The 14166-nt window shown below is 48.8% G+C and overlaps 1 protein-coding gene across 2 annotated transcripts; it reads left to right on the top strand.

The window, feature by feature from the left end:
- The first annotated feature begins 1014 nt into the window (after positions 1–1014).
- Positions 1015–8333, top strand: LOC106822338 (sialic acid-binding Ig-like lectin 6). Of its 2 annotated transcripts, XM_014827461.3 has the most exons (8): positions 1015–1213; positions 1291–1662; positions 1825–2103; positions 2316–2363; positions 2866–3120; positions 4250–4343; positions 4687–4768; positions 7154–8333. In XM_014827461.3, exons 1-8 carry the CDS (start codon positions 1171–1173, stop codon positions 7325–7327), a joined length of 1347 nt encoding a protein of 448 aa, XP_014682947.3. In that variant the 5' UTR covers positions 1015–1170; the 3' UTR covers positions 7328–8333. The 2 variants fall into 2 exon arrangements, with proteins under 2 accessions (XP_014682947.3, XP_044615690.2); XM_044759755.2 differs by lacking the exons at positions 4250–4343; positions 4687–4768.
- Positions 8334–14166: the final 5833 nt, after the last annotated feature.

Genomic DNA, 14166 nt, shown 5'->3' with positions numbered 1-14166 from the left:
CTTGTGCATCTTATCCCATTCTCCAATCCAACTCATGGATTTTCTGGACCGACTTTAGCCCAATTGACACCCACCTCCAGATCCTGGAGGTGGGCAACAGATGCCATAATCCCCCACTGGTCACAGATCCTACCAAAACCTGGAAGAGAGAATCTGGGGCCAACTCAACCTTCTCGGGGACCCAGGGGCCCACAGTGCTCTGAGCATCAGATTTTCCAATGTGGGAAATTGGGAATACTTTAGGATAAAGCAATATTATGTGAAATATTACTCCCAATATATGACACTGTCTCTAAAGATGACAAGTAGCCAAGGGCCCTCAGGAGAGAACCCCAGAGAAAGGAGCACCCCTGCTTCTTATCTCGAGGATGTGGGAGGTGATCAAGACCATGGAACTGATGGAGGGGGAGGCCAATGTGGAGGTTGCCCCCAGGATCACACTCTGGGGTCTGAGTATTTCTCTCCTCTCCAGCTTGTACCAGATACCCCAAATCCACACTGCTCTCATCTAAAGTGCAATCATCTTGGAATCTAAACAGTGCTATGTCAGTGACTTGTGTAAGAGGATGCTTCTCTCTGCCCTGGGCCCCAAGCCCTGACCCTGTTCCTAACTAACCACCAATATGTTAGGGTCAAGGTCATGACACCAGCCCTACATGATGGGTGACCTTCCTAGGAGGTGATAGGTCTATGGATAGGCCCACTGAAGGAGTTCAGCCCAAAGATAAAAACTTATATCTGGTTTTTCAGGCCTGATCATAGGTAAATAAAAAGGCTTTCCCTGGCTGTCCTCACAGGGAAGCCACCCTCCGTGTGCTCTTGACTCTCTGGGAGCTGGCCAGCTGGGACCTGCTGCTCCAGTGCATTTGACTGTGCATGAGCCCAGGAGGCAGGACTTGGAGGTCTCTCATCCTTCCTTGCTGCCTTACTTGGGCAAGCTCCTTGCCTCTCTGAGCTTCAGGGTTCATCTGTCACATGCAGAAATGGGGCTGGGTGATCTTAAATGGGCACTCATAGCTGACTCTGTGACTCTGAAGTTTCCTCTTCTGGGCTTGTGGCCCCTACCACAGGCTTCCTGTCTAAGCTTCCTTTGCCCTCTAACATCTGCGACTTTCTCTTCTCTCTCAAAGGGATCCCAGAAGGCAGACTGTCCAAGGACATGAGGACAGAATGTCGCTGCAGTTGCTGCTGCTGTTGCCCATGCTGTGGGGAGGTAAGTGGTCAAGGGGAGAGGGGACCCCAATCTGGGGAGGCCCTGGAGCCCCAAGCTGAGTTTGTCTCTCTCCCCAGTGCCCACGGTTCACGGTCAGATCTACTCGCTGGAACTACCAGAGTCCGTGACAGTGCAGGAGGGCCTGTGTGTCCTCGTGCCCTGCAAATTTTCCTACTCTAGGACTACCTATGGGCCCTTCCACATGTTTTGGTTCCGGAAAGGGATGTCTGGAAACCGTGATCTTCTATTGGCCACAAACAAACCAGAACGGAAGGTCCACGAGAGCACCCAGGGCCGGTTCTTCCTCCTTGGAGTTACCCAGGCCCACAACTGCTCCCTGAGCATCAGAGATGTCAACAGGGGGGACAATGGGACTTACGTCTTTCATATGGAGAAATCCTTCACAAAACACCCGTATCTAACTAAGACACTCTCTCTGCATGTAACAGGTAAGGCAGAGGACCAGGGAAAAGCCCCAGAGTCCAGAAACAGAAAAATGAAGGTTCTGTTCCACCTGAGGGTGTGGTAGGGTGGGGACAGTAGTGAAAACACCTGAGGCCAGGCTGAAAACACATCAAGGGCTCCCAACCTCCTCTCTCTCTCCTCACCAGCACTGACCCACAGGCCTGAAATTCTTATCTCGGTGCCCCTGAAGTCCAGCCACCCCAGCAACCTTACCTGCTCTGTGCCCTGGGCCTGTGAGCAGGGCACACTCCCCATCTTCTCCTGGGCATCAACTGCCCTCAATTTTCTGGGCCCCAGAACGCTCCTTTCCTCGGTGCTCACCCTCACCCCACAGTCCCAGGACCACGGCACCAGCCTCACCTGTCAAGTGAAGTTCCCTGCAAGTGGTGTGACTGTGGAAAGGACCATCCAGCTCAACATCACCTGTGAGTGCTGGGCCAGGATGCTCATGTCCATGACAGGATGGGGCCAATGCAGAGCTTGGCTAGGGCTTGATGTTGGGGTCCTATTAGTCAAACAAGAAGGGGTCCCCATTTACTTGTTTCCATGGCTCCTGGGGAGAAAAGCCCAGTGCCCATCCATCCGTCTCCATCATCCATCTCCATGGATGTTGAGGCTGCTCATCCTTCTGTCCCAGATGCTCCACAGAACATGGCCATCAGCATCTCCCAAGGAAACAGCACAGGTAGGAAAGAATCTCTTCTCTCCAGAGCTGGGATGGATGTAGGGTCTAGCTGGATGTAGAGCTCCAATTGTCTGGGAACTGAGATGTAAATGAGAAGTCAGCTACTGAGGTCAGGGACGGGGAGGGCACAGGGGGAAAGCCCTACAAATCCAAACTCCCTGAAGTTAACCCTATCCTCACCCACAGCTTTCTCCAGCCAAATCTAAAGGAAGCCGTCACATCCCTCTTGCTTCTCCCTCCTCTCTGTTGTTTTATCTCTTCCTTCTTCTGCAGGCCCCTCGCTGGCCCATCAACTGTTCACTATTTCCCTGTCCTGAGCCCTCTGTCCTCCATCAGCCAGACACTCTGAGCAGCTCCAGGGAAATCATCTGGTCCTTTTCTGAAGGCCTGAGGACTGACTCTACTGGTCCCCTCCTCAGAGTTAGTGTGGAGAGAGATGCCAACTTCACTCACTCCATCTGTCTATGTCTTTGTCTCTCTCTCTGCATCTCTCTCCCCAAAGCCCTCATGATCCTGCAAAATGCCTCGAATCTTCCCATCCTGGAGGGCCAGGCTGCGCGGCTGCTCTGTGTTGCTGACAGCAACCCCCCTGCAGAGCTGAGCTGGTTCCAGGGGTCCCCAGCCCTGAACACCACCCCCATCTCCACCAGCGCCGTCCTGGAGCTGCCTCAGACAGGGACTACAGGAGGAGACTTCACCTGCCTGGCTCGGCACCCACTGGGCTCCCAAACTGTCTCTGTGAGCCTCTCTGTGCTCTGTGAGTGTGGGGACCCCGAGAGAATGAGGGTCCTGGGGAGGGCAGGGGCACTGCTGACCTCCTCCTCCCTCCCCAAAGACCCAACAGCTACTGGGACCCTCCTGCTCCTGGGAGGACCAGGGTCTGCACTGTGGCTGCTCATCCCAAGCCCAGCCGGCCCCCTCCCTGCACTGGCGCCTGGGGGAGGGTCTGCTGGAGGGGAACAGCAGCAACGCCTCCTTCACCAACACCTCCAGCTCCTCTGGGCCCTGGGCCAACAGCTCCCTGAGTCTCAACGAGAGGCTCAGCTCTGGCCTCAGAGTCAGCTGTGAGGCCACGAATGTCCAAGGGGCCCAGAGAGCCGCTGTCCTGTTGCTGCCATGTCAGAGGTCTGCAAGGGGGTGGTTCCTGGGGAATGAGGAGCCTGGAACCTTATTTTAGTTTCCTAGGCCTGCGCTAACAAAGTACCTCAGACAGAGGGTTAAAAAATGGAGATTTATCATCTCACAATTCTGGAGGCCAGAAGCCTGAGATCAAGGGATCAGCAGGGCTGGTTCCGTCTGAGGCTGTGAGAATCTATTCCAGGCCTTTCCCCCAGCTTCTGGTGGTTTGCTGGCAATCTTTGGTGTGTCTTGGCTTGTATAAGCATCACTTCGATCTCAGCCTTCATCATTACTTGGTGTTCTCCCTGTCTGTGTGTAAATTCCCCCTTTTTAATGAGGACACGAGTTATATTGGATCAGGGCCCAACCTAATGACCTCATTTAACCATCACCGCTGTAAAGACCAGATCTCCAAATAAGGTCATATTCTGAGGTCTGGGGCAAGGAATAAGCCACGGGTGAGGAGGAGTGGATTTCAACACAGGAACTTTGGGTGGGAAACAGTTTAACCCGTAACAGCTCCAGAGAGATGAAACTTGCAGGAGAGGCAACCTAAGGCCTGGACCAGAGTGGCTAGAGGCATAAGATCCTCAGCGCTGTGGCCAGGAGAAGGGGCTGGTCCAGGCTCAATAGGGCACTGGAATGCAGAGTGACTGAGTGTTGTTTGAGGAGTGGGTACACTAAGGAACACACACAGAGAGAAGTGGCTAGTTGGAAGGATGCCACGTATTGGAGTTGGAGTCTACACAAACTCAAATTATCTGCAGGTAAACCAGAACCCAGGGCCAGGGTGTTCCTGGGAGCGGTCGGGGGAGCTGGCATCATGGCCCTGCTTTCTCTCTGCCTTTTTCTCATCTTCAGGTGAGAGTGGGCTCCAGGGACAGAGGGAGATGCATAGGGTGGGAACAGCAGAAGGTCTCAGACACAGAAAACCTGAGCTGGAGGAACTGGACTGGTTGGACAGCCAGGAGCTGGGGAAGGGAGGCTGACTTGTGGTGTGAATCAGCCTGTAACCAACAGGGCCAAGAATGGGGTCTGTTCCAAGCCCTGGTCCAGCTCTTGGGTTAGAGGGAGCACATGGAGTGGGGCCCTACCTTCGCCTACCTCATTCCGCACTTCCATGATCTTTACAGGGAGTAGGGGATGGTCTGCCTACTCAATGCCCCAAATAACCAGGCTGAAATGCCCGGGGCTCTTCCCTTAGAGTGAAGACCTGCAGGAAGAAGGCAGCCCAGCCAGTGCAGAGCACCATGAACATGAACTCAGTCGAGGGCTCAGGCTCCAGGGTGAGTGAAGGGACATGAGCTCCATTCAACATTATCCCTGGTGGATGCCCCTCGGGAAGGGCCTTTAGGCATTTCCATATTTACGTCCAATACTCCTGGAGTTCCATGTGTGGTCATTTTAAATTATTGACTCAATTGCTCTGATGTTTCTTCTTCTGGTGGGATAAGTATGCAGTCTAGTTGATTTGTTGGGAGTATTTATGCCTCACCTGTCAGATGATCATATTCCCCTGGAAATATCAGCCTTTTCTTCTGGCCTTGATTACCAACCAGTGAAGAGTACTGGCCCAAACCTAGTATATGTCAGCCCCGCTGGTTACAAGGAGAATTTATCACCCCATTTTGCATTTTTCAAATCTACCACTGTGCTTATTTAATATCAACACTGTATCTATTGAAGTATACTTCACACGTAGTAAAATGCACCCATTTTAAGTATATGGTTAAATGAATTTTGACAAATGGATACACCCTGTAGCCATGTCCCCAGTCCAGACATGGAACATTTCCATCACTCCCCAAAATTCCCTTCTTCCCCTTCCCAGTCAACCCCTGGTTTCCAGGGATCACTGATTTCTATCACGATGGATTAATTTTGTCTGTTCTGGAACTTCATATAAATGGAACCACGCAATATTTATTCTATATATCTGGTTTCTGTCACTTCATTAAAGATATATAAACCCTAAACATGTATACCCCCAGCAGCAGAGCATCATTCATCAAAACAAATGAACAAAAACTGAAAGAGGGTCAAGGAGCCGTAGACATACCCACAGTTACGGTTGATTATTTCAAAACTCCTCTCTCCATTGGTGGTAGAACAAGGAGACAGAAAATCATTTTTTAAATTCAATTTATTTAATTCCCTACATTGTTTCCTCTGGTCCATCTTGGGGAATGGAATCCTCAGGGTGTGCTCAGTCGCCATCAGGAATCATGGGGGTGAGAATCATGGGAGTCAGGAATCAGGATATATCTCTTTCATTGCTTTACTTTCAAATTTTCAGTAAACTTTTTTTTAATGACTGTCTCTTGAAGTCAGCAGAGCCCAGTGGTTCAAAGCATGTGCTCCACAGCCAGATGGGCTGCATTCTAATCCCCTTTCTGTACTGATGAGCTGTGTGACTCTGGACAAATGATGTTCTCTCTCTGACTTCTGTTTACTTTCTGTGACATGAGAATATGAGGAGGTCCTGTGTCATAGTGTAGCTGTGAGGAGTACTTAAAACAGCACCTGGGACCTACTGTGCATAGGACTCATTACTACTGATCAGAAACATTTTCTCCTCCAGGGAGTGAGTCCCCAGGGCAGTTTGCTGTTGTTTTTTTATTCCCTGTTGCATCTCCAGGGCCTAGAGAAATGCCTGACTCATAACGCACTTCAGATACTAAACAAGTATTCTGGAAGAAATCATTGAATAACTATCTTGCTGGAAAACATTTTCTATTAAAATCTCTGTCTCTGTTTTTTGATGGGTGAGTTTCGTCCATATGCAAATACTGTAGCCGTGATTATTCACAGACACGTTTCTTCCTTTCTCGTGTTTTGGCTATGGTAGATTAGCACAGCTGATGCGTCATTGACTTTCATCTTGGCTTTCATCTTGCTCACTCTGGGCAGCCTTCTCCCTCTCTTCTATTTGCTCTTCAACAGTGAAGCCCTTTCCTCCTGATCTGAGAACTGTTTGTCTTTGCCTCTCTGAGCTGCTGTTTGAGGGTTTCTATTTCATGGGTCTGTAGCCTGAGAGTGTGGAGGGCGGGGAGCAGAGAGGGGCAAGGTGTTTGTTGCCATCTTTCCTGCAGGACCTGCTATCTGCTCCATCTTCTAGGACCTGTCTGGAAACTGGGTGTGGCTCCCCTGCCTCTGCTTTATATTTCAAAATATCTCCTATCTCAAGTTGAGAACTTGAAATGTATTTGGTTTCAATTTGTTTAGTAACTGCTTCTCCTAGAAAACCACCAGCTGCATGGTGTCAACGGCTGGGTCTGCTTTCTTCATTACTGTACACACAGCACCTGGCACACTGCCCCAACAGAGGATGGCACTATAGCGAGAAACAGCTGGGTGTGAGTCCTTGCTCAGTGGGGCATGTACAGAGATGTGTGTCTTCAGGGCAATGCATGTAATCTCTCTGCCTTAGTTTTACTATTTGTAAGACAAATACGATAATAGCATCCTCTCGCAGCATTTTTTCTTTTTAAATATAAGGTGTTAAATATAAACACTTAGCAAGGATGGGCCAATCTTAAATATTCTATTTTTGAATAAATGAATGGGTAAATGATCAAAGTTCCATCTGTCCCACTCCCATTCTGGTCCTTGGCTGCCCTCTCCCAGACCCTGTTGCCCAGCTCTCAATCCATTCTCTTCCTTCCATTCAGGCACATCAGCACCAGTACTGGACAGACGCCCCCTCAGACCACCCAGCCACTGCTGGGGCGAGCCCCATCTCAAGAAAGGAACAGGAGCTCAACTATGCGTTCCTCAGATTTCACAAGCCTCAGGAACAAAAAGACAGCAACAACGAGTATGAAGAGGTCCAGCCACACAAGTGAGGAATTATTTTCTCACAGTTCTGGAGGCTGGAAGTCTGAGATCCACAAGTCAGCAGGGCTGGTTCCTTCCGAGGCCTTTCTCCTGGGTTTGCAGACAGCTGTCTCCTCCCTGTGTTCTCACATGGTCTTTCCTCTTCTTACAAAGATTTCCTCTTCTTATAATGATACCAGATGTATTGGATTAGGGCCCACTGTAACGACCTGATTATCACTGAATTACTTCTTTAAAGACTCTATCTCCAAATACAGTCATATTCTGATGTACTGGGGGTTAGGTTCAACCTATTAATTTTATGATTTTTCAGTTCATAACACTCAGCCTCTGATTATGTTAAAATTGATGGCCTTCTCGTCAATGGTATGAATCCCCTAGTATACGTGGAAGACCACAGGACTTGTGTCCAAGAGAACTGAGTTCAAATCCATCTATGCCACTAATTGACTGAGTCCCTTTAATCTCTCTGTGTTCACTTTACTGTTCTGCAAAGGAGAGTAATCAACCCTCTAATCAGATTATCGTGAGAGAGGCATGGAAACGTACATAACAAACAGGTAACAACAGTCCTGACGTGAAGCTCTTTGTGAACTCTGAACACAGGTATCTGGCATGACTTTGGCTGTTTTAATAGAAAGTTTCTGCTCACAATTTCTCCTAGGGCTTGGAGAGGCCAGTCCAAGAGGCCATAGAACTTTCTTCCCTAGGATTAGAGATGAGGCAAGGATGGCTGCTCTTACCACTTCTATTCAACAATATATTGTAGTTTCTTCCCAGGGCAATGAGTGCAAGAAATGGAAATAAGAGCCCCCCCCTTCATAAAGTAAGAAGTAAAGTAGTCTTTATTCACAGACAATAAAAGAGTTTAGCAAAGTGTTAAGATACTAGTTCAAATGACAAAATTCCTTTTCAGTGCTATGTATTGGCTCAGGGCAATTAGAAAGTCAACAGTTTGTTTAAAGATGAAACCTACAGTAACATGGAACGATGAAATAAATCGAATAAAATATATGCAATTTCTGTATATTGAAAGAATACAAAGTATTGTTTAAAGAAATTAAAGAAGATCTAAATACATGGAGATATATACTATGTTCATGGATTGGAAGATTCAATATTGTTAGGATGTCAGTTTTCCCAAATTGGTGGATAAATTCAATGCAATCTCAAATTCTCAGTGAGAGCTTTTGTAGAAATTGATGAGCTAACTCTAATTTGTGCATAGAAAAGCGAAGAACTAGAATGTCCTAACAAATTTTGAAAACTGACGATAAGTCCATTGAAGGAGACTCCTCCTGTTCCTATTCCACTGTCCCAGGATTCCCACCACTTCCTGCACAGCATCAGCTATGCAGGAGAAACACATCCTCTGTATCCAGGAGCAAGTCCCTTCCTCCAACAAATCTCGATGGCTCCCAATGGTGGATGAGTCCCAGCCTGGCAGTCCTCGTTCCACGTGTCCTGAGCACCAAAACACCCAGCAGAGGGGTCTGCATGGGCAAAGCCCCAGAGGGAGGGCAGAGCTTGTCTTGTTTTGGAACCATGAGGGGAAGTGTGGCTGGGCAAGGGAACAGGTGTCCAGAAGTCAGTCATGGAGGCCAGTGGGGCCACTGTGGCAAAGGGGACATTTGTTCTCTCTCCTTTCATTCTCCTTACAACCCCATCTCACAGAGAATCCCAGTTATCGTCTTGAGTGCCTTGTCCAGCTCCCCACAGGACAGTAAGGAGAGTGTCCTGGTCTGTCAAATTCACTTTGCTGTCTCATCTCAAAAAAAGAATAGGACTTATCCCTATATGTTTGGAGAAATGAAGAACAGGGTAAATGACTGGAAGACTGCTTCACCATATTTGCAGGAAACTTAACTGAAACTTAAGGATGAGGAAGCTTGAAATGACAAGACGCCAACAGATATACCATGGAAAAACTAAGCAGAAGAGAGTTGGTGTTACTGTCCTGACATCAAATGAGTGAGTCCTGGAGGCAAAGAGCATGAGGAATGGGCACTTCATAAAAACCAAAGGTTTAGTTCACTCCCCATAACATATAAAATTCTATAGGTCCGACCCATGGCTGAGTGGTTAAAGTTCCACATGCTCCACTTCAGCGGCCCAGAGTTGGCAGGTTCAGACCCCTGGTGTGGACCTACTCCACTCATCAGCCATGCTGTGGAGGCATCCCACATACACAGTAGAGGAAGACTGGTACAGATGTTAGCTCAGGGTTAATCTTCCTCAAGCAAAAGTAGAGGAGGATTGGCAATGGATGTCAGCTCAGGAAGAATCTTCCTCACACACACACACACACACACACACACACACACACACACACACATATATAATTCTAAATATGTATTCCCCAACAATGGAGTCTCAAAATACACAAAACACACATATTCACAGAATTACAGTTTCTGTCACAGGAAACTCCAGGTGCCGAGACATTTATTGTCTCTCTAGCGGACAGTGACTCTCAGGGCAGCTTTGAGGCTGGTGTGTGACCTTGTGAGCAGAGGGGGTTTTCTACCACATGGATGCTGAGGGAGAGAGGACAATTGGCCTCCTCACCCACACTCCCCAAGCCTCCCCCATCTCCCACATCCCTACATCCCAGCCCTGGACTGTCCTCCACACCATCTATAGCATGTGGCTCTGGGATCTGGCCACAAGGCACCCATTTTCACTTGCAGAAGTGAAAGGTGGGGCATCAACAAGGAGGCAGAGGATTGGGCTCAGGCCCTGTAGGGGATGTGAATTTGGGTGGGGCTCTCACCAGGCTCTGCAGGAGTGGACATGGGTTGACTCCAAGGGCTCTCCTGGCCCTGACAGTGTCTGGGGTGAAATTCCTCCTCTGAGGAGGGTCACTGTTCTGCCCTCACCCTCAACTTCCTGTTGGAGCTTCCTCTACATCTTGAATTTTTAGTTTAGGAAAGAGAATCCTGAGAAACAGACTTTCCCAAGGAACCTGGCACTGCCAATCGCAGACACATTGCTGCTGCTGCTACTGCTGCTGGCCCTGTTCTTGTGGAGGGAGGAGGCTGACGGCCAGAGGAAGCAGCAGGAGGATTACTGGCTACAAGTGCAGGGGTCAGTGATGGTGCAGGAGGGCCTGTGCCTGTTGGTGACCTGCTCATTTACCTACCCCTGGAATCTCTGGGTTATCTTTACCCCAGCTCACAGCTACTGGTTCAGAGAAGGGGACAATACAGACCACGATGCTCCAGTGGCCACAAACAACCCAGATGGTGAACCACAGAATGAGACCCAGGGCCGATTCCACCTCCTCTGGGACTCCTGAACCTACAACTGCTCCCTGGACATAAGAGATGCTAGGAGGAGGGACAACGCTTCATACTTTTCTCGAATGGAGAAAGTACAAAATGGAGTTGCATATCTAACCATGTCTTCATGCATGTGATGGATAAGGAATGGGCTTCAGCAGAGGCCACAGGGGAAGGACACAAGGGTCCTGGGGCAGGGTTGGGATGGGTCTCCCCATCCTGGGAGGGGGTTTGGGGTACAGCATTTCAGCGTTCATAAGGAGAAGCTGGACGAAAATCTGAAGCTTCTCTCAGGTCCAAACCTTGAACCCTCCTGATTTCCATGATTCCCTGTCTCCTCACCAGCTTTGATCCACAAGCACGACAGTCTCATCCCAGGTGCCCTGGAGTCCAGCCACCCAAGGAACCTCTGTGCCCTGGGCCTGTGAATGGGGTACACCTCCCATCTTCTCCTGGATGGAGTCCTCCATCTCCTCCCAGGTCCCCACGATCGTTCACTCCTCAGTGTTCACCCTTATCCCCCAGCCCCAGGACCATGGCACCAGCCTCACCTGTGAGGTGACCTTGCCTAGGGATGGAGCGACCATTATGAGCACCATCCACCTCAATATGTCCTGTGAGTGCTGGGCCAGGACACCTGGGTCCCTGATGGGGTCCTGAGGGCAGTAGGGATGGGGTGGTCAGGGCCTCAGACACTGGTGTTGGGTTCCAGAATCCAGATTGGAAAGAGGTCAAGAGGACACCCACCTCTACCCTTTGTCTATTTATGAAGCCCCTGGGGACAAGGGCCAATGTCCACTCAGCCCTCACCACTGATGTAGGAACACCATGTCTTTCTGTCCCAGACTCTCCACAGAACTTGACCGTAAGTATCTCCTGAGAAAACAGCACATGTAGGAAGGAGCCCCCTCCTGGGCTGCCGGGGGGCCAGACCTCTTCCAGCTCAGGGCAGAGCCTGATCCCTGCCTCACCCTGGACTCACGCCAGTGACCAGAGATGCCCTTGTGAGTGAATCCCTTGGTCCCTATCATCCTCAGCCACATGGTCACTGTAAGCAGCTGTCCCCATCGCTCCCTCACTCCCCCTAGACTTCTCCATCCCTCTCAGCTCCACAAGGAGAAGAGGGCAACATTCACGGGGCAGAGCCCACCTCTCAGGCTCCCTGATAATGTGTCCCCTGATGATTCCTCCAGCCTAGTCTTCTTATTTTCCTTAACAATTCTTTATCTAAGTACTTTTACACAGGCAATATATTCACACGGACAAAAATTCAAAGAGTCTGCCCTCAGATGCCCAGTCCCCTCCCAGGAAGTGACCAGTGTCCATAGGCTGCTCTGAGCCCTAGTTTGTTCAACTAAAGGGATCATTTGATGTCAGTAGTACAGACTTTCCTCATTCTTCTCCGTGACTGTGCAGTATCCCATGGCCTGGATGGATCTGATTCCGTACACATTTTCTACTAGTGGAAAACCATGGCGTTCATTTTATTCTGCTAACTGAAATGCTGCAATGAACAATCTCATGTCTACTTTCTCACGTGTGTGTCTACTCCTTTTGGATAAATTCTTAAAAGTTAAAGAGCTGGGTCATGTGTTCTTTCTATTTTTTTTTTGTTGAACTGTAAGCAACGTATAACATACAGTAGTTTCAGGTGTACAATATAACAATGTGATGTTTGTATGCATAGTGAAGTAGTCACCATAACGAATCTAAACATCTGTGACCATACACAGTTACAGAATCTTTTTTCCTTTTGATGAGAACTTTTAACATCTAATCTCATGGCAACTTTCAAACACGCAATACAGAATTGCTAACTATAGTCACATTACAGCCCCATGACATATTTATTGTAAACTGGAAGCTTGTATCCCCTACCCCTGGCCACCGGAAACCACCAATCTGTTTTCTGTATCCATGAGCTTGTGTGTGTCTGTGTGTGTTTTTTTAAGAGTCCATGTATAAGTGAGATCATATGCTGCCCATATCCTCACTATTCTGACATGGTCATTCCTGGGGCCTCATCACTTCCTGGGTCTCTGAACCCACCTCACCTCCTGCTTCCATCTCTCTCCTCAACACAGGCCTCCAGATTGTGTGTCCAGAGATCATCATCATCCACGTCCTGCACAGTATGAACAGTTACCTGTCCTCTCCATGGCCAGAGACTGAGCTGCAACCACCACAGGCTGGATTTGAAAGCCTGGTATGGTCTGTCCCCTGCTGGACTCTCCCTCAGATTCCTCCCTCTCCCCGCATCTGACAATGTCTTCACCCTCAGCTGGGCCAAGGCCCCTGTGACTCTGAGACTTTGCGTGTGCTGTTCCTTCTCCTGAAATGCCCTCCCCTGCCACTGCCCCCCCATTCCTTCCTCTCCAAGTCCTGCTCATTCCTCAGGATCAGTCTTAAATTTCATGCAGTGTGTGGTTTGTGTGACACTTGTATGATTCTGAGCAGAGTGATTTATTTATAGACTCCTGAACAAGTATTATTGAAGGCCTACTATGTACCAACATTTTTATAGGTGCCAGGGATGCATCAGTGAACACAGTATCCAAAATCTCTCATCATGAAGCCGTCATTGTGAAGACTGAAGCATGGAAATAGGAAAAAATAAATAAGAATATTAGAGCATGGTGGCTAGTAATATGTGTTCAGAGAAAAATCACACAGAGAGAGGAGCATATAACATCTTGGGGACAATTTTCTACATCTGAGAAAGTGAGGTGTGATGTTGGAGCAAAGACTTAAAGATGGTAAGAAAGTAGGTTCTGTGTTTGCCTCAGGGAAAATTATCCAGGAAAAGGGAAAAGAGAAGACAGTGAGTGGAATAGTCTGAGGCAGAAGCACACCTGGTGTGTTGGGGAAACAGGAGGAAGAAGTTTGACAGCAGAGGGAGGCAAAAGGAGTGGAGAAGCTAGGAGGATGGAGCAGACCACGTGCTGGTGCAGAGCGTGTGAGGCCATGAAAGAAATGCGAGAATCTGGAAGCCACGGAGGATGTGATTGAACTTTCCTTTTCCCAGGATCCCCATGGTGCTTTGATCAGAAAAGGCCAGAGTGGGTCCACAACAGCAACACAGAGATTGGGAAGGGACCTCTGAGTTTTCCAGGCAAGAGATTATGGCGACTTGAACCAGGGAGTGGGGTGGAGAGTGAGGGTTTATGTTTAGATGTATCATAAAGATGGAAGTAGCAGGGTTTCATAATAGATGTGAGGAGTGAGGGAGAGAGAGGAGCAAGGATGATGCCCAAATGTTTCTCCTGAGCAACTGGAAGGATAGAGTTGTGTTCTATGAAGGACGCCGGAGAGTAGAGTTTGGAAGGGGGATATTTATTCTGAGAAGCCACTTGACATCCTACTATAGGTGTCAGCGTGAGAACTGGGTACGAATGTCCGGAGATCAGGAGTGGGTTTTGGGCTGAAGATATGAGAATGTAGAGCCATGTAAGTGATGACAACAGATGAGGCCAAGAGGGGTGGTTGCACTTGGAGAAGAGAAGGGCACAAGGAAACACGTTTGTCCTTTGTGATCCCAACATCGTTTTAGTGGAGAGGCAGGAAAG

The sequence above is a fragment of the Equus asinus genome, chromosome 26, assembly GCF_041296235.1.
Source record: "Equus asinus isolate D_3611 breed Donkey chromosome 26, EquAss-T2T_v2, whole genome shotgun sequence".
NCBI lineage: Eukaryota > Metazoa > Chordata > Mammalia > Perissodactyla > Equidae > Equus > Equus asinus.
This window is presented reverse-complemented; position numbering and strand designations above follow the sequence as displayed.